This window comes from Eubalaena glacialis, chromosome X (genome assembly GCF_028564815.1).
Source record: "Eubalaena glacialis isolate mEubGla1 chromosome X, mEubGla1.1.hap2.+ XY, whole genome shotgun sequence".
Taxonomy (NCBI): domain Eukaryota; kingdom Metazoa; phylum Chordata; class Mammalia; order Artiodactyla; family Balaenidae; genus Eubalaena; species Eubalaena glacialis.
This window is the reverse complement of record NC_083736.1, coordinates 29227901-29251830: the sequence shown is the minus strand read 5'-3', so window position 1 is coordinate 29251830 and position 23930 is coordinate 29227901. Positions and strand designations below refer to the sequence as shown.

General features: G+C 38.6%; 2 protein-coding genes across 3 annotated transcripts in view; both read left to right on the top strand.

Moving 5' to 3' along the window:
- Positions 1 to 23930, top strand: part of DMD (dystrophin) — a 1714964-nt gene that overhangs the window by 980584 nt on the left and 710450 nt on the right. Inside the window, exons 44-45 of one of the 2 annotated variants that reach the window (XM_061178407.1) lie at positions 10994 to 11095; positions 21738 to 21846. In XM_061178407.1, the coding sequence (XP_061034390.1) occupies positions 10994 to 11095; positions 21738 to 21846 (211 nt within the window). Of the gene's footprint in view, positions 1 to 10993; positions 11096 to 21737; positions 21847 to 23930 lie in introns of those variants that run through there. The other variant, XM_061178412.1, reaches the window with a different exon arrangement.
- LOC133082028 (ras-related GTP-binding protein C-like) lies at positions 3228 to 4720 on the top strand. Its single transcript, XM_061178414.1, has one exon. The coding sequence runs from the start codon at positions 3313 to 3315 to the stop codon at positions 4516 to 4518; it is 1206 nt and encodes a 401-aa protein (XP_061034397.1). The 5' UTR covers positions 3228 to 3312; the 3' UTR covers positions 4519 to 4720.

Genomic DNA, 23930 nt, shown 5'->3' with positions numbered 1-23930 from the left:
CTCTCTCACTTTCATCCATTTTGTAATTAAAGATACTGAAATTAGAGAATTTAAGTAACTTGCCCCAGCTCAGGAATTAATAAGCCTAGAACTCACATGTTCTTATCCCTAGTCTGATTACTTCCAAGAACACTGTAATACATCAAAGCAGGAGTCAGCAAACTATAGTCCAAGGGCCAAATTCAGTCCACTCTGTGTTTTTGTAAATAGTTATTGAAACACAGCCACGCTCATTTGTTTACGTATTGTCTATGGTTGCTTTTACATGATAGTGCCAGACTCCAGGTATGACAGGAACCGTATGACCCACAACGCCTAAAATATTTGTTGAGCCATCTCTAAAGTGTAACTATAAATTGTTTGACTATGTCTATGTGTCTATATAAGGATGTAAAAGGCAAAATGTCGCTTGTGTTTTATCTTTAAAAATATAATTTTTCTGTGTACCTGAAGGTTTTTAGAGTCACAAATGCCAATCCTAACCATTTCTCTAGATCTGCCGTTGGCTAACTTTTTCTGCAAATGGCCAAATAGCAAAGGTTTTAGAATATGTTTTAGGACTTATGGGCCATATGGTCTTTATTGCAATTAGTCAATTCATGCCAGGGTTGGAATTTAGATAACCAGGCTGAAGAGCCCACACTCTTCACCACTAAGGACTTAGGAACATAGTAAAACCTGGAGAGCACCAGTTTCAATGAATGAGACTGCTTCAAGCAGTGTCCTGTATTGCTATTAAACCAGATCAGAGATTTAGTCCTCATTTAAGAACTGTATGTATAAAGATTTTTGGAGTAAGTACATTGGGTTTCAGCAAGCAAGTACTTCCCTCCAAGCAATGTAGATTTAACAAACCCTCTTGGGAGTCCGCTCATAATTACCGTCTATTCTCTGCGTTCTTTCAGTCTAATCTTAACACAGCAGCCAGAATGATCTGTTAAAAAATAAGTCAGATCATATCACTCCTCTGCTGAAAACCCTCGTGTGCTTCCTAATATCACTCAGAATAACAGCCCAAGTCCTCACATAATTGCCCTGCAGGACCTACCCTCCCCCATCTCTCTGGCTTGCTTCCTGCTACCCTCCCCTTGCTCAGTAGACTCCTCTTACACTGGCTTCCTTATACTTGTATTGATCATGCCAGACACACACCTGCCGCAGGGCCTTTGCACTTGCTGTTTCCCTTGCATGGATTGTTCTTCCCTGAAATACTGCTTGATTCATTCCCTCACTTCCTCCTAATGTTTACTCAAATGTCACCTTCTCAGTGAGGCTTTTCCCCTGGAGGCACTTTCTCAAATGTCCGCCTCCCATGTTCCCTTAGCTCACACATACACCTCCTATCCCCACTTGATGCTTTGTTTGTTTTGTTTTGTTTTTTTTCACTTTAGCACTTTTCATCCTTGGATGTGCTGTAATTTATATTTTATCGTCCATGGTTCCCATTAGAATGTAAACTTCACAAGAACAGAAAAATTTTGTCTGTTTTATTGACTCATATATCCAGTATCAAAATAGTATTTAGAACATAATAGGTGCTCTTATATTCAGTATATATTTACTGAATGAATTGATTAGTATGCTGGGGAGGGTTGGGTAAGATTTTGTTTGCCAAAGGCATTCTACTGCCAAAAGGACTTTGAAACCCCATCTTTATGAATGGATGGCTTCTACAAGTGGCTTCTGGATATCAGTCTCATTACCTGATGATCACACCTATGTCCACTCTTTGGTTGGCCTTGAATATTCCGAGTGTGTACCTTAATAGATTCTATCTTCTTGACTTCAAAACACTTGCCACTTTAAAAATCAGTATGGCATTATATTTTGTATATTTGGACAGATTATTTTTGAAATCCATAAATCTCTAAATCAGAAGAAAACCTCCCTTTGATGGGCTGCCCTTGATTAGCTCAGAATGGAAAGAGAGAACCTGTCATTCTTTGTCGATCAGCTTGGCACGTACTTGACAGGCTGCAGTTACAGTGAAGGAGAGCCGTGTTGCTGTGGTCTAGCAAACCTAATTGTAGACAAATAAAAGAATAGTCACCCAGCATGAGGGAAAAGAGAAAGAAACTCAGCTGCACAATGTTGTGTTTTTCCATCCATCAGCCTTCATTTGTCAGAGTCTGCCTGACAATCTAAGCCAGAGAAGTCAGGCTCTAACACAATATTGATTACGTTTCATTTTTCGTTTCTTGCCACCCTTTTTAGCAAACAGTTTGTATATGGAATGAGAGACAGTGCAGTCAATATATGTGACTAGAGCCCATTTATTTTAAAGGCTTACTTTGTTTTTTCTTCCCAGAAAGCCATATATTTGTTTGCTTGTTTCACTATAACATTGTAATTGTCAGCTCTTGCTGCAGTAACAAATGACCCCCAAATCCCAGTGACTTGCAAGAGCAAACATTGATCACTCATTCATGTGTCTGCAGATCAGCGGCAGCTTTACTCTACACTATGGGTCAAGTTCAGATTTTCTCATCCTAGGCTGTGGATCTGCTCCAAACGTCTTCTCATTCCAGAACCCAGGCTGAAAGAGCAGCTTCTTTATGATACATTATTCTCTCATGGTGGAAGGCAGGAACTAGAGGTACTAGCGAATCCTGAATTGCCTTTAAAGACCTAGCTCAGAGCTGTCATGCAGTCATGTCTGTCCACAGTCCATTGATCCAAGTGAGGCATGTGGTAAAGCCCAAAGTCAATGGGGAAGAGAGTGTATTCACCCACCCTTTTTATGTTGTGATATATATATTTTTATGTATATATACACATATATATATACATACATATTGATATATTCTAAGGTTAGCAATAAGTAAAATGATAGAAATATAAATAAATTTAAAATAATAAAGGAAAACAAGGCAAAATGTATCTCTCTTATATTATCCTTAGCAGCACCAAATTTCTAGTTTAAAAAAAAAGTGTGCAATCAGTTTAATATTGAATTAGAAATACAATAGTCAATGAATAAATTCTTAGAGAATGTAAGTGTACATTAATTTGCATATGAATTGCTACTTTCATCCTCAAAGGGGTTGTTCAGTTTTTTTTTTTACCACTAACCGTTGCTTAGCTGCTCGTCAGACCACCACCACCAGCAATATTAGTAATGCTGTCTAATAAATAAGACTGAAGGTGCTTAGAGAGTTACTCCATTTTGAAAACCTATCAAGGCTGGAGTTTTAAAAAGTACACTGCAGGTGGCGGCTGCCGGGGGCGGTGGCGGCGGCGGCCTGGGGAGGCGGCGGCCTGGCTCGGCCTGGCGTGGCCTGTCAGGGCGCGGGCGGCGGCGGCTCCAGCACCATGTCCCTGCAGTATGGGGCGGAGGAGACGCCCCTCGCCGGCAGTTCCGGCCCGGCGGACTCGTTCCCAAAGGACTTCGGCTACGGCTACGGCGTGGAGGAGGAAGAAGAGGAGGCGGCAGCCGCGGGCGGCGGGGTTGGGGCGGGGGCCGGCGGAGGCTGTGGCCCGGGGGGCGCTGACAGCTCCAAGCCTAGGATTCTGCTCATGGGGCTCAGGCGCAGCGGCAAGTCCTCCATCCAGAAGGTGGTGTTTCATAAAATGTCACCCAATGAGACCCTCTTTTTGGAAAGTACCAACAAGATTTACAAAGATGACATTTCAAATAGCTCCTTTGTGAATTTCCAAATATGGGATTTTCCTGGGCAAATGGACTTTTTCGACCCTACTCTTGACTACGAGATGATCTTCAGGGGAACAGGAGCTTTGATATATGTCATTGATGCACAGGATGACTACATGGAGGCTTTAACAAGACTTCACATTACTGTTTCTAAAGCCTACAAAGTTAACCCAGACATGAATTTTGAGGTTTTTATTCACAAAGTTGATGGTCTGTCTGATGATCACAAAATAGAAACACAGAGGGACATTCATCAAAGGGCCAACGATGACCTTGCAGATGCTGGGCTAGAAAAACTCCACCTTAGCTTTTATTTGACTAGTATCTATGACCATTCAATATTTGAAGCCTTTAGTAAGGTGGTGCAGAAACTTATCCCACAACTACCGACCTTGGAAAATCTATTAAATATCTTTATATCAAATTCAGGTATTGAAAAAGCTTTTCTCTTCGATGTTGTCAGCAAAATCTACATTGCAACAGACAGTTCTCCTGTGGATATGCAGTCGTATGAACTTTGCTGTGACATGATTGATGTTGTAATTGATGTGTCTTGTATATATGGGTTAAAGGAAGATGGAAGTGGAAGTGCTTACGACAAAGAATCTATGGCCATCATCAAGCTGAATAACACAACGGTCCTGTATTTAAAGGAGGTGACTAAATTTTTGGCACTGGTCTGCATCCTTAGGGAAGAAAGTTTTGAACGAAAAGGTTTAATAGACTACAACTTCCATTGTTTCCGAAAAGCTATTCATGAGGTTTTTGAGGTGGGTGTGACTTCTCACAGGAGCTGTGGTCACCAGACCAGTGCCCCCAGCCTGAAAGCATTGACACACAACGGCACGCCACGAAATGCCATCTAGCCTGAATGCCGGTGGTCGGGGTCTGTGCCAGCTTATTCTTCACTCCAGGGTCAGATGCCACGTGCTACAGGACATGGAAGTTGCCGCTTGTGGGAATCTGGTGCCTGTTGCACTAGAGACAAGGGGTAGAGTTTCTCATTTGGATGAAAACCCCTTCAACCAGTGGTGTGCAACTGAAGCTACTATTTCTTTTTTTTAAAAAATGGCAAAAAAGAATTCTATAGACCACAGACCTCAAGTGTCTTTCTCCTCTTGGGGGTCCTACTTTAAGTAGTTGGGATATTTTGGACCTGGAGATAACATCACTTACCCATCCTTACCAGAGAATGTTGCTGTCAATTACCAGTTGAAAATAATAGAAAGAACTGAGTTTTTATATGCTTCGCTTAGATTTTCATTTGAGTAGTCTCTGAAAATCCTGCCTTGCTTAAGTTCTAACACTGCCTCTCAGATTTCACTTTTGGACCTTGCACACCTCGGACCTTCTAAATGCATTTGCTTGCTAACTCAGAAGACACATGGTCTGACTGCAGCAAAGGACATTCCTGTATTTGTTTCTGAAGAAATGAGAAAATTTTATGCTGCATCAAGTCGAGAGCAAGGCTCAACAGCGGCCGCTGCATTAGTTCCCTCGGAAGTGTTGAAGAACAAACTTTAAAACAGAAGAAAATTTTTGCACCTGTGTTTTGGGTACCAGATATCTGGGTTCTTGCTCCCACGTTAGATAAATGATTCTGATCACTGTAACAAAGGGAATTAAAAAGAAATTTGTTTTCCCCGCAATCTCCTCCTCTTAGGAGGGAAACTCATTATGTCACTGAATTATGTAGCTCACTTTTCTTTAAACTTGATACCAGCCCCCACATTCCTTTTATTCTGAGCTATCGAGATCCTTTAAGAATTGCTGTTTTGTTGATCCTGAATGACCCTAAGGCGCTGGTGGACTGCCCACTGGGACTTGAAGAGAGCACATGGCACCACGACGTGTCGTTAAACATACTTCGTCTTCAGTATTCTGACGCCAAGTGTCAACTGTGGTACTTTCTTCACCTAGGATATTAATTCATAATTGTTTCTTTTTGTTGAAGGTTGATACCCTTTTCCATTGACTTAAACTTACACGTTATTTTTACTCCACATGCCCAGTAGTCATATATTCCAAAGCTACTGGACCACTTGAGTACATAAGTGCCACTGTTTAATGAAATATGTATATTCAGGTCTGTAAACCTAACCGTGTGACTTGGAGTGCTTCCTGCAGACGATTCTGACTGTTGAGTATTTACATGGACCATGGTGATATCCAAAAAAAAAAATGCTTTTATATTTATAGATTATTTCATTGAACTATATAAAATGGGTATCAATAAATGTATTTACTCCAGAATAAGTTTTTTATTTGCCTAAGGTAATAGAAGGTTGGGGTGATGGAACATTGGCTTGTCCCGCTCTGTCATTATCCATTTCTTCTTCTTCTTTTGCTGCCTCATATGGTTAAAATGCCTTATGTTTCAGGACTTCCGAGTTCTGTCCTGTTGCAGGAATTTCATGCCTTGTGTCCAGATATCATCTCCTGGCCCATTTCTGTTTAGGGTAGGAGGTCTAGGTAAAAATGGTGTTTCATACCAACAGATCTCACTCGTGGTGGGGAGTATCCAGGGCCTGGCATAATTGATGTATGATATCCAAACCAGGAAGCGGTTCAGGGGATGAGATGAGTAGAATACAGTATACAAAATTTGTACTGATTCCAGCTCATTTTTCATTTCTTCCAGTTTCTGAGATACTCATTATTGACCCTTCAGTGTAAGTTCTGCTTACATAGTTAGGTTGGGTCTCAACTGGTTGGAGTAAAGTATACATCAGTTTATAGAAAGGAGGGAGGTAGAGGTTGAAAGATCTTTAATTTCATGATTGGATTACTTTAGTTCATTTTAAAACAATTGGAAATCACAAAAATAGATTTAAAAAAAAAGCTTAAAATACTATCTAATCCTGTATCCTTTTTCAAATTATGGGAACTGAAGTCCAGAGGAGTAAAGAACATTGTCTAGGGTAATGGATGGGATGAACATGTTAACTTAAACTCCAAATCAGGGTACTGTTGAGAGTGGAAGGGATGCCATTAATAATTATGCCAGAGCAATGGGTGTAAACTACGCTGTTCTGGGTAAACCAGGGGGCAACCCAGTCATAGATCTAGTTAGTAGTGAAGTGGGGGCCTGTGCTGCAGACCTGGCAGCCCAGTGCTGCCTGCCTTCATCTCCAGCCTCAGGCTCCCATTGGCTCAATGGAGATGATGCCTCAAGATGAGTGTACCGTGGCACATAGGTGCCCAAGAAGTATTTTTTCCTACTACTATGGAAAATTATAAATTCAGGGAGTGATTAAGGAGAGCAGGTGAAAACTGGTGGAATAGAAATAAAGTGAATGAAGAAAGGGGACAACTCAGGAAAAGGAAATGGAAAAATCAGAAAACTGTCAAGGAGGGTTTGCCTGAAATGTTTTGCATCTCGATGGGTGTTTATCTGCACCTGGCTACCTCAGAGAGCTGGGAGAGATGGTGAAATAAAACCTTTTAAATCTTTTGCAAAAAAAAAAAAAAAAAAAAAAGTACACTGCAGTATCCTCCTAGTGTTAATGAAGGGTTATTCCTATTACCTATTTAATAAAAATTAAATACTTAAAATTATGCATGAGATTTTAGTGAACTGTCAATACTATGCTGAAAAAAAAAAAAAACTCTAGTTACATCATAAGGGTCTTAACTCCTGGTGCGCAATCTTACATTACAGGGGATATATATATTAAGAATAAGGCAGAGGGAAAAACTTAAATGGAAATGTTCTATTATTAGAAGTGAGATTTTTTTGGTTGAAATCCCATGAAGACTTTCTTGTCTGAATGTTCTTTGAAGTTGAACACTTTCTACTTACAAAAAACTGGCCACTATAATTAGCTGTGTTTCCATTTTAGTGGTGACCTCCTTCACCTTATCTTAAATCATATAAAGATGTGAGGCCATTTGTGAGATAAAAGATTTACTCAAACCAATTCTCTGACCTGGATATCATCAGTTTGGCAATTGTAAAGCCACAAAGAGGCACCCTTGGAGCTTTTTAAAAGCTATGTAAGAATTTATTTTCCGGTGGGAAGAGACAGGATTTTCTCTCATTTACACACTGGAAGGATACTATAGAATGTATTGGAGTTAAAGAAGAGGAAAAAAATTAACATGATAGTAAGAGATGTGGCTGCCAGTTTTAGCATGTGCATACACACACACACACATACACGCTATACTCAACAAAGGAGGGATAAAGTGGAGGTTTAGTGATACACACTTCCTGGTAATAATATCAACTCTGCCATTTGCAAGCTACATGACCTTGGACAGTTGACTTAATCTCCCTCAGTTTTAGCATCTGCAAAATTAGATAATACCCTTTCTTTGTTTATAAATTTATTTATTTTTGGCTGTGTTGTGTCTTCGTTGCTGTGCGCGGGCTTTCTGTAGTTGCAGCGAGCGGGGGCTACTCTTCGGTGCGGTGCGCGGGCTTCTCATTGCAGTGGCTTCTCGTTGTGGAGCACGGGCTCTAGGCGCGCGGGCTTCAGTAGTTGTGGCTCACGGGCTTAGTTGCTCCGCGGCATGTGGGATCTTTCCAGACCAGGGATGGAACCCGTGTCTCCTGCATTGGCAGGTGGATTCTTAACCACTGCGCCACCAGGGAAGTCCCAGATAATACCCATTTTGTAGGAAGTGTAAGTATGAGGAAAAAATGTATGAAACATACAGTGTTTTGACACATGGTAAAGTTTTAGCAACTCTGGTTTGTTAATATTTTTATAGTGACATAATCACTATAGCAGTCACTATAGCAGTTTGTTGATATTTTCAGCACAGCTAATGATTTCAGCAGCTTTTTCTTATCTTTGCGTAGTCATGTGATTTGGCTGGGCTTTTTTGTTTGTTTGCTTGCTTTTCAATTTTTCCATGTCAAGTTTTAATTGCATGGAGGGATATCAAAATTTTTAAATTTGTCTCACACATACTTCCATTTTTTTCATGGTGATGATCAGCTTCTCATAGTGTATTTTTTCACACTAACTTAAGAAAACTATACTAAGGGACATTTTAAGGGAATTTAATTGTATTTACTACAGTTGACCCTTTAAGCAATAAAATTCGACCCTCAATAAATGACCTATCTTTTAACTAATAAATTCACACTACAAGTAAATGTAGTGAGGTAAATTGTAGAAATTTATCTTCAAAATGGTCTTTCTAAAGTAGTTTATCAAAGGTGCATATCATTAGATATCTAGTTCTCCAAAAAATTGCGAAGGGAAAGTACCCACAAAGAATTAAGAGCTGAACGTGATTTCTCTCACCCATTGCTCTATTTCTGTTAGACCAGGTGTAAATCTTATCCAGGTACTTAAACTCTCCATTATTTCATTAAAGGACGAAGAGATGGCAATAGTGTTGATGAAAGGACATGCTACTAGGAAACATTTCTCTAAACGGAAGTGATGTGACTTTGCAATGCTCATTCATCAGAGGACTAAATCTAGGGCAAATTCAGTGGCCTGAAGAGGGAGTATTTTACTTTCTGCAGGTGCAAAACATAGACATTTCACATGGCATGCCACCTTTTCCACAGTCCATCTAATAAGCACCACCTTAGAACTTGGAGCTCTAAGTAATATCGGGGCTGCTCTCATGTCAGCCTTGCCGCTGTTTCTGTTCATTTGCCAGTGAAACTTTCATGAATTAAAATTTGTGTGTTTATTTCCTGAGGGACTTCCTTGTCATATCAAATGCAGTCTTTTAATCCTGGTTATTTGCCAGTGCCTTCTCAATAGTGGCCTCGATTCTTTGTGATCTTTGGAACTATTTATTTGCGATTGAAGACTAGGGGCAGGGAGAGAAGGGTGTTCGTGCTCGTCATTTGCTGCATACCTGAAACAGTGGTAAAATTATAGAGTATTTGTGCTCATTTTCTGAAGGTATAGAATTTACACTGGGTGTACTTATAAATCATTTTTAAAGGAAGAAGGAACTACCCAACCCTCACAAAGTACACTCCGATTTTGAACTTGTTACAATTTTGCAACTTTTTTTTAAAAAATCACGTTCAGAACTTTTTATCATAAAGAGTGAATTGATACTTACAATTTTAGGTTTGTTTCTTCCAGAATTATTGTCTCTAAAGGTGATGTGTGTGTGTGTGTGTGTGTGTGTGTGTGTGTGTTGCACACGTACCCATTTAACACATGGAGTTAGTCTTCATGTTATGGACCCTTTTAACCAAAGTGCCTACCTCCCATTGCTATTTATTATAAGAACTGAAGAAATAATCCTTCTCAAGAGCACGTGATGAGGACTCACAAGTTACAGGGCATCCTACTGGGACATGTAAGATTGCAGTAATTTGGGTTCAGAGGACACCCTGCTCAGATGAGCTGAGAGAGGACAGGTACAAACACAGTGGATAAAGGAAGCAGTGGCATGAAGACACGTACACATGGCAGTGCTGGGAGGCTACAGGGTAGGAGAGGGAGGAAGAGGGATATGTGTTAATCAGGAGTTGCTATCTGGGGAAGATTGCCCGGGCCCTGACTGACGCCTGACATTGATTAATCGATACTCCATCCTAGTGTTTAACAAGTGTTACATCCAAAAAGTCTTCTGTAATATTTAACTTCACTTCCTTCAGCTTCAATTTATGCACGTTTCTTTTGTCCTCTCTTCAGGAGAGCTAGACAGCACCCAGTAGCAAAGCACTTTATGTTCATATATCTGAAGGGGATGTTTTTTTCTTGTGTTGTGTTTTGTTTCATTTTTTGGTCATACGGTCATGCTTCAATCTTCTCCAGACTAAGGGAAAACACATTTTTAAAGATAATTTAATCATTCCTCAAAAAGCCTATTTAATTTGACTGCTTAATAATTAATAAGCCTTGATACTGTGCTTTAAGTGTTTACTTTTGGGAAAGAAAGTTAATAATTTTGACAATGATGTGGAAAGATTTATTTGGTTTCTATTTCAAAACAAAATTTTGGAACCAGAGTCCCGAGAAGAATCCTGTTAAAATAAGAGGTTTGTGGAGTAAAATGGACATTAGGATTACTGAGATTATTGAAGCTAACAATAATATTTATCCATATTAATCATATTCATAGATCATACTTCTCGCTATTGCATTCTACTTTTTGGAAAAATATAAAGTGTCTCTGTTTCTATATAATAGTATTATGACATAAGAAGATTTGGGATAAATTTTTTAAACTTTGGTGTGTTTCACAAAGACCTCTGTTTCTTTTCTCTGCACTGAAAACTACTCTGTGCCCCTATGTACTGTGCAGAAATTGACCTGCAATACATGTGGAGTCTCCAAGGGTATATTTAAATTTAGTAATTTTATTGCTAACTGTGAAGTTAATCTGCACTGTATGTGCTCTTTTCCCCAGGAAACTGAAGTAGCAGTTCAAGCTAAACAGCCGGATGTGGAAGGGATTTTGTCTAAAGGGCAGCATTTGTACAAGGAAAAACCAGCCACTCAGCCCGTGAAGGTAATGAAGCAACCTCTAGCAATATCCATTACCTCATAATGGGTTATGTTTCCCCTGTTGTACATTTGCCATTGACATGGTCTATTTATTATCGATGAAATAACTTGTAAAGAAATATTGGCCATCCTGCAATAGCAGAGGCAGAGCTATCTTTTTGATCAACATATCCTATTTATGTATTATGATCTTAAGGCTATTAACGAGTCATTGCATTAAAGGACTCATTTCTGTCCTGGTGCGCTGCCATCAATACAAAAAATAGTCCCACCTTCAAGGTAGATTAAATTCTTTGAGGCTCTGTTGCTTTGCTTGCCAGCCTTGATGCTTTTCATATCGTTTGGCTTAATTCAAATCAAGCTACTGCATCATACTGTCTGTCTCCAGCAGCTGTAAAGAATCACAATATGGTCCATGACCTTTCTTTTCTCTGTTGCTCTTTCTTATGAAAGAGGAAAATTGGCATTCGGGCTTCAGTACTTTATTGGGTCAAGAATTTTTAGTGGAATGTCATGTAATTGCTTCTCTCTTCAGTAAAAAGCTGGCCAGGGAGAAAGCTTTCTACTTCTTTCCTTTCCCCATGTGCATTTTGAAGTCTAGGACACATTTATTCACAGGGCTATTACATGAGGAGAGAAATGGAAAACCAGTTCAGTTTTCAAAAAATAGCTAATCAATGGCTTCCACTTGCTAATGAGAGTCCAGTGATAAATAGACGTTAGGTATAGGTCACCTTATTTTCTGTACCTCACCAAAATTATAATGGCTCCCATTATGATGAAGGTTCCCAAGAGCCTGTAATGGTGGCTATTTATTGATCAGTCCTGGTTTCTCTAGCTACTGTTGCAGGCTGAGATTTAGTGGGCCTCACCCTCATGTTTAAAACTGCTCTAAAACAGTGCAGGTCAATAACCTCATTATACAGAACTAGTTTGTCCTTGCAAATAACATTACCATGACTTACACTGTGTCGCTTCATTTCTAGAAGCTTGTTTGTTTTCCTTACAGTTTACAAGAGGCTCTTTCTTAGGTAAATTTAAAGTTTTAGCCTAAACGCAATGTCCAAACACCAGGTGGTGAAAGGCACAGATTTCCTCTGTAGGTATCGATAGACATTTATACAGGAATACATTGTCCCCACTCCTAACATCCCCCCAAAATAATTTGCATCCAGTCTAGGCCTGGTATGATAATTTTCATAATGTAGCAATGTGTACAGTATTTAGATTGGAGAGCTAGAAAAGGTCCTGAAAGCAGCAAATTTCAGGGTTTCTTTTGATGCTCTAGAGAAAGCCAGTCCCCAAGCAGACACCTTTCTTGATTAACAGAGTGACTTTCATAGCAAGCAATGAGACGGACCAATGCACCATTTTGTAAGTCTGCTCTGCCTACTCTTGTTTGATCCTCAAAGACTTTATGCAGGATTTGGCATAATCGTTACAGATTACAGACATGCATTTCAATTGGCTTTTGCTTTAGTGCCTTTATAAAAAAACAGAGGGAAAGCCTTAATTGAAAGTCAACGAGAAGATTTTTGTTTTCATTGTATGTAAACAATCCAAGCAGTTGAAGCTAATTTATCATACCTTCAACTCCTGGGCCACTGTGAGATCGGAACTGGGATCCACCATGTCCGAGCCTATCTAATTTCTATTGTAGCATTAGTGACATAAGAGGGGAATTACCTTTCTGAAATGAAAAAGAGAGCAAGGAGGTGTTCACGTCCTTCACTTTCATATCCCTTGAAACCACTGTGTAGAGACAGCCCTCTTCTTTCTTTTCTCTTTCCCTCCTTCCCCATGTCCTCTCAAATCAGTTCATGGGGGAGAAGCACAGCTTAAGTGAAAACTCATTCCTGCTCTACCATTTACCCCTCAAGTTTGGAGAGGAATCACCATATGAGGTTCACAGTGGCAAAAGGGCAAGGTTGATTTGGGAGATCAGGAGTGTGGAGAAATAGATTATTCACGTGCAGCTTTTGATAAGGGCCATGACCTTGGAAACACTTGAAGATTAGCCGGGGCTTGTGGTGGCCTAAAACTCTAGAGGCTCAAAGACTACCTCATCGTTCAAAACCTGGAACCCAGCAATACAAGGTAGCAAGCTGTGGGGACTGTTTAAACCTCTGCATGGATCAAAGACTTCTTTTTAAAGATTAGGGATGATTTTTCTAAAGGGTGAGCCATTGTTCTGATAGTACATAAACAAAGCCTGTTTTAAACTTTGACTTCATATATCAAAATTTTAAAATTTTGCCCTTCCTAATGCCTTTCCTCCTTAACTTTGAGGTTTCTCACTCCTTAATAGAAGGGAAAAGGGTACAAGTAGCCTGCAGTACATTTTCATGATAGAAGTTCGGGTTTTGTTTTGGGGAGGAGGTACATTTAGAAACTGTAACAATTATAAAGAAGATGGTGATAGTCTTTAAAAAGAAAATGAAAATCCCTCATGGTGTATATATAAGATCCAGTATCTAAATGGATAATTAGTATGTCCACCACTTGCAGAGATTCTAGTTAAGGACACATCAGGAAATGATTCTGTTTCTTAGAAAATTGACTGTCTATTGGCACCTCCACATTCCGCATCAGACAAGCTGTCTGCTTACCTCCTACGCTCATCTCCCAAGCTGAGTCCTGTTTGGGAGCTGGGCTCATCCCTGTTCAGTTTTTTTCCCTTTTTCTTAACTTTATCAACTTCTCTAGGATTTCTTTAATTTTCAAAGATGGTAAATTTTTAGTTTCTTTTTTTGTCATCCCTAACTAAACGTCTTCCTTATTTTCTTTGAGGACTTCCTGATAAAGATCAAACGTATATTATGAGACAGTTCTACTCATGGCATAAATATAGCACTAGATCTCTAATGCAAAATTACTGGAAAAATCTTAGAATAATATGCTTGAAGAAATAAGCATCTTTGTTTTGCTTTCTATCTCTTATCTCTCTCTCTCTCTCTCTCCCCCCCCTACACACGCGCACGCACACATACTTTTATTTCATTTGATTTGTACATTGTTCCTTCATCTTAACTTCAGAAGTTGTTGAAGATTGGTTGGATAAGTTCAATAAATTGTTTAACGTTTTGCTTAAGTTATACTTTTGGTAATAATATTTTATGATAATACTGTTAATCATTTTAATGTGTTCCATTTTCCACAGAGTAATGAGTAGGTTCCTCAATAGCACCAAATTTAGCAGTTACAAAGCAACAAAAACAACTTCCATCAGTAGCAACAATATCGACAGCTACAAAAAAAAGCCATTTGTTATTTGATTTAAAAAAATGTTAACTCTCTTTTGGACTTAAGCATTTAGATAACATTTTCTTCTATTTGTACTTATTCTTTAACTTAATTTGAAACACTACTCTTTCTGTTAAAAATTTTAAAATGTGTGTATATATTTTGAAATACTTATATCACCTTCCATTATTAGAACTGAGAACATTAAGAGAATTTAGAATGTCTTAGTAACTTGGTAAAGTGATAAGATCACACCAGCTGGTTTGCTTTGCTAACTTTTTAGATTATCCAAAAAAAATCTTAACATGAATCTAATAATATATTTTATTACTGCTCTTGATTTTTTTTTAAATATAAGAAAAAAAATAAGGTGTTTGGAGCTTTCTATATTTGGCCAAAGGGTTCCACCCCAACCTTTAACACAAAAATAATTACTGTAAACAAATGGTCAAGAGGCCAATTATGATCTTCCAGGCATCATTTCCTCCAATATAAGCTGCAAAATGACAGCATCATTAGTCATTTTCAATTATAGTCAGTCAAAACCAGGGGTGTTTCATTTTCCCAGCTGTTTTGTTGTTAATTAACTAGATTAAGCTGTTTTTTTTTTTTTTCTCCTGAGTTTGTTCTACTGCCAACATCAACATCTTAACATTTCTAAAAACTTCTTTGGGTTTATTTATTTATTTTTTTGCCTGATAATTTAAAATATATCACTCACAACAGATGTGCATCTCAAAATTTGTGTATGGTATAGCAGGTCAAGTGGTATCTTGTTGGTCAAATGCTGCCCAATTAGATATTACGGTTATAACAATATTTGGATTTTACAAATCATCTATCAGGCATATGGTCTCATTTACCTGGTGCAACTTTTTTTTTGACAGCATCAGAATCAATAGCAAGATAACAGATATGAGTTTGTCCCCCCAAATGAACAGATCCATTTTGACTGACTTATTTGATAAACACAATTTCCATGTCAATGATAATAGAAGCAGTTCAGAGAAGAATTATAGAGCGTAACAGTATTAGAGAAATTTTATAATTTATTAATACATAAGTAGGAGAATTTCATTTTTTAATGCAAATTAGCTTCACAACTGGGTAAAACGTCTTGACTATGAGAGGTTGAATAAATGGTAATTACTTATGCTTGAATATAAGGAGAGCCCCACTTTCCCACTGAGAAGATAAAATTTATAATAAATTTTTGAGCAACTGATAGAATCATTTAGGAATGTGGATGAGATTGTCAAATGCCTAATTATATTTAATTTCTTAATTGATTAGCACTTCCATATTTGAAATCTCACATTTTATAAAATAACACACTAATTAGGAACATTGCTTTTGCCACATTTGTATCTTATGGAAAGAGTTCATTCATAGATATATATTCCAGAACTCTAGAGCTTACTGTCTTCCTTCTAAGTGATTTGCAGTATGGCAGTGTTTGGATCCCCGTATGGTGCTGTTAAACCTCTCCGTCCAAAGACAACTAGGAAGATAACTATAATAAAAAAATTAGGATTATTTAGCTTACTGTAGCAAAGGAGAAAGCCCTCAAGAGAGACTGTGGGGCATCTCAGTTAGAGGGCATTGGCAAGAGCTGGCTGAATGATTCTAAAGAGGAATTAGGGAGGAGGAAGCCATTTTGGATTAGATGCTTTCAAGAAATGGAGTCAATGTGGTGATCAGGTATCTAACAGTTTTTATCCAGAAGGTGAAAGGATTAAAGCAGGGCAGAGCTGTCACTGTTAAGTAGCAGTGCCTCATATTCATCATTTTTGTGGTGGCAGAGTGGCCTTGTCTCTGTCTAGTTTATTTTCTGTGACTGTTTTTTTATGTTCACTTGGGACCATCACACCTAGCTAGCTGCCAGTTACCAGAAGGACCGTTTTTCACTTCCTCAATGTTATCACTGGAATATTTATCCCTAACTTCGGTGCCCATTCCCAAAATATTAGGAGAGATAATCTTTTCATTTTTCTTAGATGTGAATTATTTACACCCCATCAGAATAACTTATTGTTTTGCTTTTTAAAACTATCTTTAAAAGACTTGTTTACAATGACCTTCACCACTGGTGTGAGGTTATACCCTAGGAATAATTGCTACTGGTTTATCAATTTTCTTCACTCCCTTTTTTTTTTTTAATTAACCAGTTCTGGCAGATGACTAATATAAGCATCCCAAATTCATATTTCTTGAGATTATTTCAGGCTACTGTGCAACTTTGTTGTTCAAAATAAAACAATTGAAACCCAAAAGACATTATAAGCTAATATGAACTGACTCTTTTGTGAGGAACTATTTTGGGGAAAAGTCAATTTAGACTTACTCAGTAGTTCATGCTGGAACTGGACAAGCATTTTAGAATTTTGAATTTCACCCCTGGTCCTCAGTTGTATTAATTGCATTTATAGAGACATACATGGAGACATAGATGTTTCAATTACAATATTCACATGCACGTCTGTGTATATAAAGCCACAGGTGGATTCATTTATTTATGTAGCAGATATTAATATCATGCCAAACATTGACACAAGAGAAAAATATAAGATTTTAAAATTTTGAAATCCCAAATTCAGGTAGTTTAGAATTATATTACATTTTAAATTTAAAGGGGAAACCTATATTCAGAAATAATTTTTCTTGTAATTTCTGCTCTTCATAAAGAAGAAATTTCACATTGTTTGATATATGAGTCTTAACATTTAATGACTAACTCCGAGTAAATTATATACAACGGAAAGCAATGCTCAGGTGCAAATGCCCGCTATAATGAAATTAGTTTTGCCCTTTTAAAAAATGATCTCAGAGTTTCTCCTTTTCGGTAAAATGAATCCACTATGACTGTTGAGTTTTGAGCTCTTGTGAAGAAAGCCTGGGATCTGCAGTTTGCTTAGCTTATTCAAAGTTTGAAAACTCTAGAAATCTAATCAAGAGTAGGACTTGCTAACTATTATTCCACTAATTTTATATTTAAAGATGTTGGAATTTAGACATACATTTGATTCCCTTAAATTTGGTTAAAGGTTATTAACATGATTAGCAAATTACATTTTACAGATTTTTATGAGCACAGCTTAAAGTTTATTATGTGAAGAATGCTGCATTAGCTGCTGCAGCCAAACATTTTTTGCTACCCAAAGGAACTTTACAGCCTAATAGAAAAGATGAGAGAATAAAAAATCAGGGCACATGCCAGAGAACCAAAAAGCAAAACAAAACCAAACAAAAAAGAACTTCCATAATATATAAATAATCAATTTCAACTCTAAAGTACACCAGGTACTTGAAGAAGTTGTAAGGGTGTTTTTGTGACCAGCTGAATCAAAATCTATAGCCATTTTATGTGATGTTGTTTGCTAATAATTATGAAAGATTGGGAAACATACACTTCTGAGCTTTTTGCATTTTTGACACTTTGCAGTATCCTCAGATGTTTGTGGTACATTGGGGGTTATTACTTAATTTTTAAAAGCTCTACATCTGAAATTATATGGATATCTCATTTAACCATCTGGAAATAACAATGGGCAAGATAACATTCTAGTAAATGAATAGACCATTCTGAGTTTTATGTATTAATAAAAGGGAATTGAATATATAAACATGTTATCTTCAGGATAGCCTAAACCAAATCTTTTAAGTGTTGAAATATTTTCATTTTAACTATTTTAATGAAAACTTTCATTGACTGTCTTCTGTTTTGCTTCATTAAGCGGTGTATAATAGCTAACCAACAATTTTACAGTACTTTACAGTTTGCAGAGTTCTTTTCATGTAAAATATCTCATTTAGTTTCTCCAACAAAACTATGGGTTAGGTGGTAGTGTTATATCCACGTTTCAAGGATAATGAATTTGAGTGACCTACCTGATTTGCCAGTGATCACACAACCAGTAGTAATGAGTTAGGACTGGAATCCAGGATTTCTGATTCTAAAACACAGTGTAATTTAAATTTTTCTTAATTTTCAGGGTCATCATTGTAAGCATCGATTATTGTTCTATTTCATTGTAGTTATTGATGCCAAAAACTTGGCCTCTATGCACTGGTGCCTCCTAATTGAATCGCAGAGACAGAGTTTGGGGTGAAGTAGAAAAGATTAGCTTTATTGCTTTGCCAGGCAAAGGGGGGGATACAGTGGGCTCATGCCCTTCAAAACTGTGTGTCCCAACCTGGGAGAATTTGGTGAGGAGTTTTATAGCAGTGGCTCAAGGGCGGGGTTGCTGATAAGGATCAGGGTGTGTGCACGGCCTGCATTCCTTTAATCTGGCCTCAGGGGGTCTACTGGTGAGCTTCTGCCATTCTTGAGGTTATCAAACTGTGACCTTCTCTCTGGAATGAAGAAAGCTTCATCAAGTAGTTAGCATCTTCCATTTGTTGGGGGTTTTAGTTCTGCAAAAGAGCTCAAAGATATTGTTATGTGTATTCCTTGAGGTGGAACCAGGATCCTGCCCCAAGGCTGCACTATTGTTCCTTGACTGCTCCTCCTTTGTCTCCACATCCCCTCCCTTCCCTGATTAACAACTGTTCCAACCTGCCCTTTGGAACTCAGGGAAGGTCACGAAGGCTGAATGAAGCCTATTTCTTACAAACAAGAAATGGGGGGGCTTCCCTGGTGGCGCAGTGGTTGAGAATGTGCCTGCCAATGCAGGGGACACGGGTTCAAGCCCTGGTCCGGGAAGATCCCACATGCCGCGGAGCAACTAGGCCCGTGAGCCACAATTACTGAGCCTGCGCGTCTGGAGCCTGTGCTCCGCAACAAGAGAGGCCGCGTTAGTGAGAGGCCCGCGCACAGCGATGAAGAGTGGCCCCAGCTCGCCGCAACTGGAGAAAGCCCTCGCACAGAAACGAAGACCCAACACAGCCAAAAATAAATAAATAAATAAATAAATAAACCCAGAAGTTAAAAAAAAAAAATTTATTTAAAAAAAAAAAAAAGAAATGGGGGACACAGAAAGACTTTTGTGTCCAGGAGCCCCGCAGGGTCCTGCTCAATTTCATTATGTGCATGGAATATGAAGTTCAGTACTGATCACTGTTGCTTCAGCTGAGACCCAGATGAAGTAATTTTCTTTCAGAAGCCAGGTTGTAAGATAAATACTTTAAATATTAGAATCTAACTCGATGCAGTGAGATGCTTACACCATGAGAAGAAAGTGAAACCTAAGCCAACTGTAGAAACAGCAAATTCCCATCTCTCCTCACCCACTCACTATGGGACCATATGCTTATTGAGTGGAAGAGTGGGCAGATCTCAGCAGTATGTAAATCAGTCTCTAATCTCCCTCTCTCCCTCTCCCTCTCCCTCTCCCTCTCCCTCTCCCTCTCCCTCTCCCTCTCCCAGCATATATAGGTGACTTCCTATAGGTTAAATGATATATGATGAGACTTCACTATCTGCTGCACTCTTATCCCTTCAATAAGTGACCAAGATCATGACATTTTCTAGTTATCTACTTTTACATTTATTGTCTCTTCCCTATTATCTATTGCTATTTTGTTGCTATTTTTTGTTTTAAACTTCTAGTTCCTCTTAATATTCTGTCCCTGTGAACTCACTGCAACTTTGCAGGGGAATCAAAAGACCAAATATATATATATATTAATTCACTAATCTTTGATAATATTTAATTCTCAGTGTTTAGCTTGATGTCAGAATGGAAAAATATCTTCCGCATGTCATGACTTTCAGCGGTGGTTTTCCTCACTGATCAGAGGCATTTTTTGTTTACTTTTGGATTCAAGGCTTATGTTTTAATAAATGAAAAGAGTTATATTCATTGATGTGATAGTAAATGTTTAACAGCATGCACTCTGGGAGAAGAAATTAAAAGCCCTGATTTGACATGATCTCAGACACAATAGAATAAATAACCTTAAGAGCATAGATGATAGTTAAAATAGGAAGTGATTACTTTTTAGTATTTATTCCCGTGGCAGCTTTTCTTAAGTGGGATTCCTCAAGAAAATTAAGTCCTATAGAAAATGATTTAAGGACCTATTTTCTTATTTTTGTCAAGGATGGTGCATATCTAGTCCATTGTAGATGCTTAGGTAACTTATTACTTATAATGGACACCTTAGGCCTTGGTCCTGGGCAATCAGCATCAGCACCAACTGTACAATTGTTAGGAATGTAAATTCTTGGGCCCCACTCAAGACCTCTTCAATCTAGAGCTCTGGGGCTGAGAGCCAGCAATCACTGTTTTAACAAGACCTCCAGGTGATTCTGATGGTCCCAGAGTATGCGAACCACTGCTCTGGGGTATAAGGATAAACTCCCCCCCCAATCCATTGAGAAAGTTTGCCCTACGACCTCTGAGTCCTCTGCTTCCAGCTAATGGAAAAGGAAAGAATGGGTGCAGAAACCTCACTCATTTTTTAAAGGGTCAGCCTAGAACTGACAGATATTACCTCTGCTCCCATTCTACTGGCAATAAGTAATCTTATGGTTACCCAGTGGTGCGCTGGAAGCAGCGTGTATCTGCTCATGAGGGTCTATTAGCAAATTTTCAGGCATTTTGTGAGCTACTTGACATTCTCTTGGTAAAATTGGCTATAGTGGGAGTATTTACACCACAGAAATTAGAAAACACTAAAATCAGTTTTTTCCCCCAGAGAGCCAATTGTTAACATATACCAACACATCACGGACCATATACGGGCTTGGCTGACTCTACTGGGAGCTCTGCAGCTATAATGACCCTCAAAATGGTCCTGCTTTGAACCAAATTGGCTGAGCCTTTATACTCTCACCTTGATCAGTCCTTGAATGAGGGCTACCCTGGGAAGGGCATGCCCTGGGGCAAGGCAGATCTCTGCAGCTGAGACAGTCCCTAAAGGGACTGACCACTGAAGGATGTCTACTGAAATCTTCTTCACCATTTGGGACAAGAGTCCTTCCTTAAAGTAGACTCTGAGAGGCTTATCCCCATGTGTACCACAGCCCCTCTCTCCAAGGCTTGCTAATAGGATTGATCTGGGGTGAGTGAGGGCAGTAAGATATTTTTAATGTTCTCTGGAAAATTCTTGTATGCAGCCACATTAGATACTTTTTAAAAGAGTAAAGCCAATTGCTGAGATGACACTGTTTTTTTGTTTATTTGTTTTGCTTTCAGTAATGTTTGCGCTCTACTTCCTTTCAGTGAAATTGCATCTGGAGCAACAGCCTGTATGCAGCAAACAATTGATAAAAATTTGTAGTGTGGTTGGCTAAAATAATTAAAATACCTTTGAAAGGAATTCCACCCAGAAAAGTTACTTTAGAAATAAAATACTATAGACATGCAGTAATGTATTCACAAAATAAATTAATAACTTCATGAATTAAGTTACTTCAAGACGTTAATCAAATAAATAACACGTGTGCTTTTCTATTAAAGAGGAAGTTAGAAGACCTGAGCTCAGAGTGGAAGGCGGTAACCCATTTACTTCAAGAGCTGAGGACAAAGTGGCCTGGCCCTACCCCTGGACTCGCCACTGCTGGAGCTTGTAAGTATGCTGGATCACATTCTCTGTGGCTGTAAACACTTGCTCAAAAGCACAACAGTGAGATGATCCCTGGGTAAAAGGGAAAATGTGTTGCAATTCTGAAACTAGGAATAAACTTGTATTATTTACTCTGCAAAATGTCTTAGAGTAGGTTCCTTAGAAATAGACTGATTCAGAGTATGGAATGACAAAAGTATATTGGGGTGTGTTCTCCAGAGATGCACCCACAATGAAGAAAGGTCCATGGCAGCGACAGCAGAAGAGGCTGAAGGGTGATTTGACTGCAGCAGAGGCCTCAGCCAATTCCACAGGAGCCTTAGAGCTGGGCTGGATTGCAGGAGAGGGCCTGGCCTTTGTATTCCCGAACTAGGCAGTCATTGCCCAGGGGCTGCCCGCTGGGAGGAAAGGGAGATCTTAGAAGATTCTTCTGGGGCCAAAGGCAATTCCAAGTAAGGAATACCATCAACGACCAGTACTCCCAGTAGCAGGGATGGGTGTGTTGTCCCTGAAGAAGGAATCAGGGTAGAGCTCCAGAGTAGCCTCCAAGACTAAATATGTGAGGATTCCATCTCAACAAATCCTATATCCTTTAGATAATCTTCTTCAAATATGCCTGCACGAATTCCTGAAACCACAGAAACACACACAGTCCTCCTAGCACTTCCCCCTTGTCCCCTTTACAAGCAATCTTAAGAGCTCTTCCATTTTTAGTTTAAGAAAAAGAAAAATGGACCGTGGCTACCACAGTAGACTTGGGAGAGGAATGTTTCTTCATTTAGCTATAGTCTTAACTTTTGTTTTTATTGCATATTTTCAGTCTATTTTATTTCACTTTCTATTCATTTGTTAGTAGAAGGTATGCATAAAATCTCATGGCAATGTTAAGGCTGGCTTTGAATTTCATGGGCAAGGAGCTAGAAAACTTCTCTGCTGTACCAATTCTATAATTAAGCAGAACTAAAAAAACATCTTTGGTTGTTTTTTTCTGTTACTGTTTTTTGCTTCCGTTTTTTTTTTTCCTTTGGTCAATCTGGGACACCACAATTGCTATATCAGGGTTTATATTCAACTAATTATATCGGGTTTATGTCTTTTTACAACCTGTAATTTTTGGTTCCCTCAGCACATATGCATAGTTTGTCCCTATATAATCATTTATTGGTATTTGTTCTCTAGCTTTCTCCTGTATGTTCAGCCTCAGACTCTCTAACTCTGTAACGAGATTGGGTTCCGATGATTTGTTTGTAAGTTTGTTGAACTCTGAACATAATTATGGGTTTATGCCCCTATTTAAGCTACTATCACGTGATTGGAAGGTTCCAAAGGCAGGGCACAGAAATCTGTTTAACCTGTAAAGTACCTAGATGTGACGATAATATTTCTAATGCAGAATAGATTCAAAGTTCCAGTTTCGGTTTCCAGAAACATATTTAATTCATCCATTTAATAAATATTTATTGAGTAACTTCTATGTATTGAACATCATACTAGGTGCTGAGGATGCAGCATAGAATAAGTTAAGGTCCCTCCCTTCATGAAACACATATAGTTGACCCTTGAACAACATGGGTTTGAACTGTGTGGGTCCACTTATGTGCAAAATTTTTTCAATAGTAAATACTACAGCACTACATGATCCACAGTTGGTTGAATCTGTGCATGTGGACATGGATACAGAGAGCAGACCGTAAGTTATCCATGGATTTTCGACTGCAGTAAGTCAGCGGCGCTAACTTCGGTGTTGTTCAAGGGTCAACTGTACTCTGATTGGAAGAGAAAGATGATGAGGTAATAAAGAAGAAAACAGATACTATCTCGATATTGTTCAGAGTTATATAGTCCACAGATTGATATCAAATGGACACTTGTTAGAAATGCAGAATCTCAGGCCTCACCTCAGACCCACTGCATCAGAATCTGCATTTTAATAAGATCCCTAGGTGATTCGTTTGCACACTGAGGTTTGAGAAGCACAGTTATGGAGAACAAGAAAGCAGGGTAAGAGGAAAAGTGAGTGGGAATGAAGACATGATTGTCTGTAGTTGGGTCAGTGAAGCTTTTCTATTAAGAGAACGCTTAAGAAC

Coding starts and splice junctions, on each gene's coding strand:
- LOC133082028 (XM_061178414.1), top strand. CDS start 3,313: ATGTCCCTGCAGTATGGGGCGGAGGAGACGCCCCTCGCCGGCAGTTCC.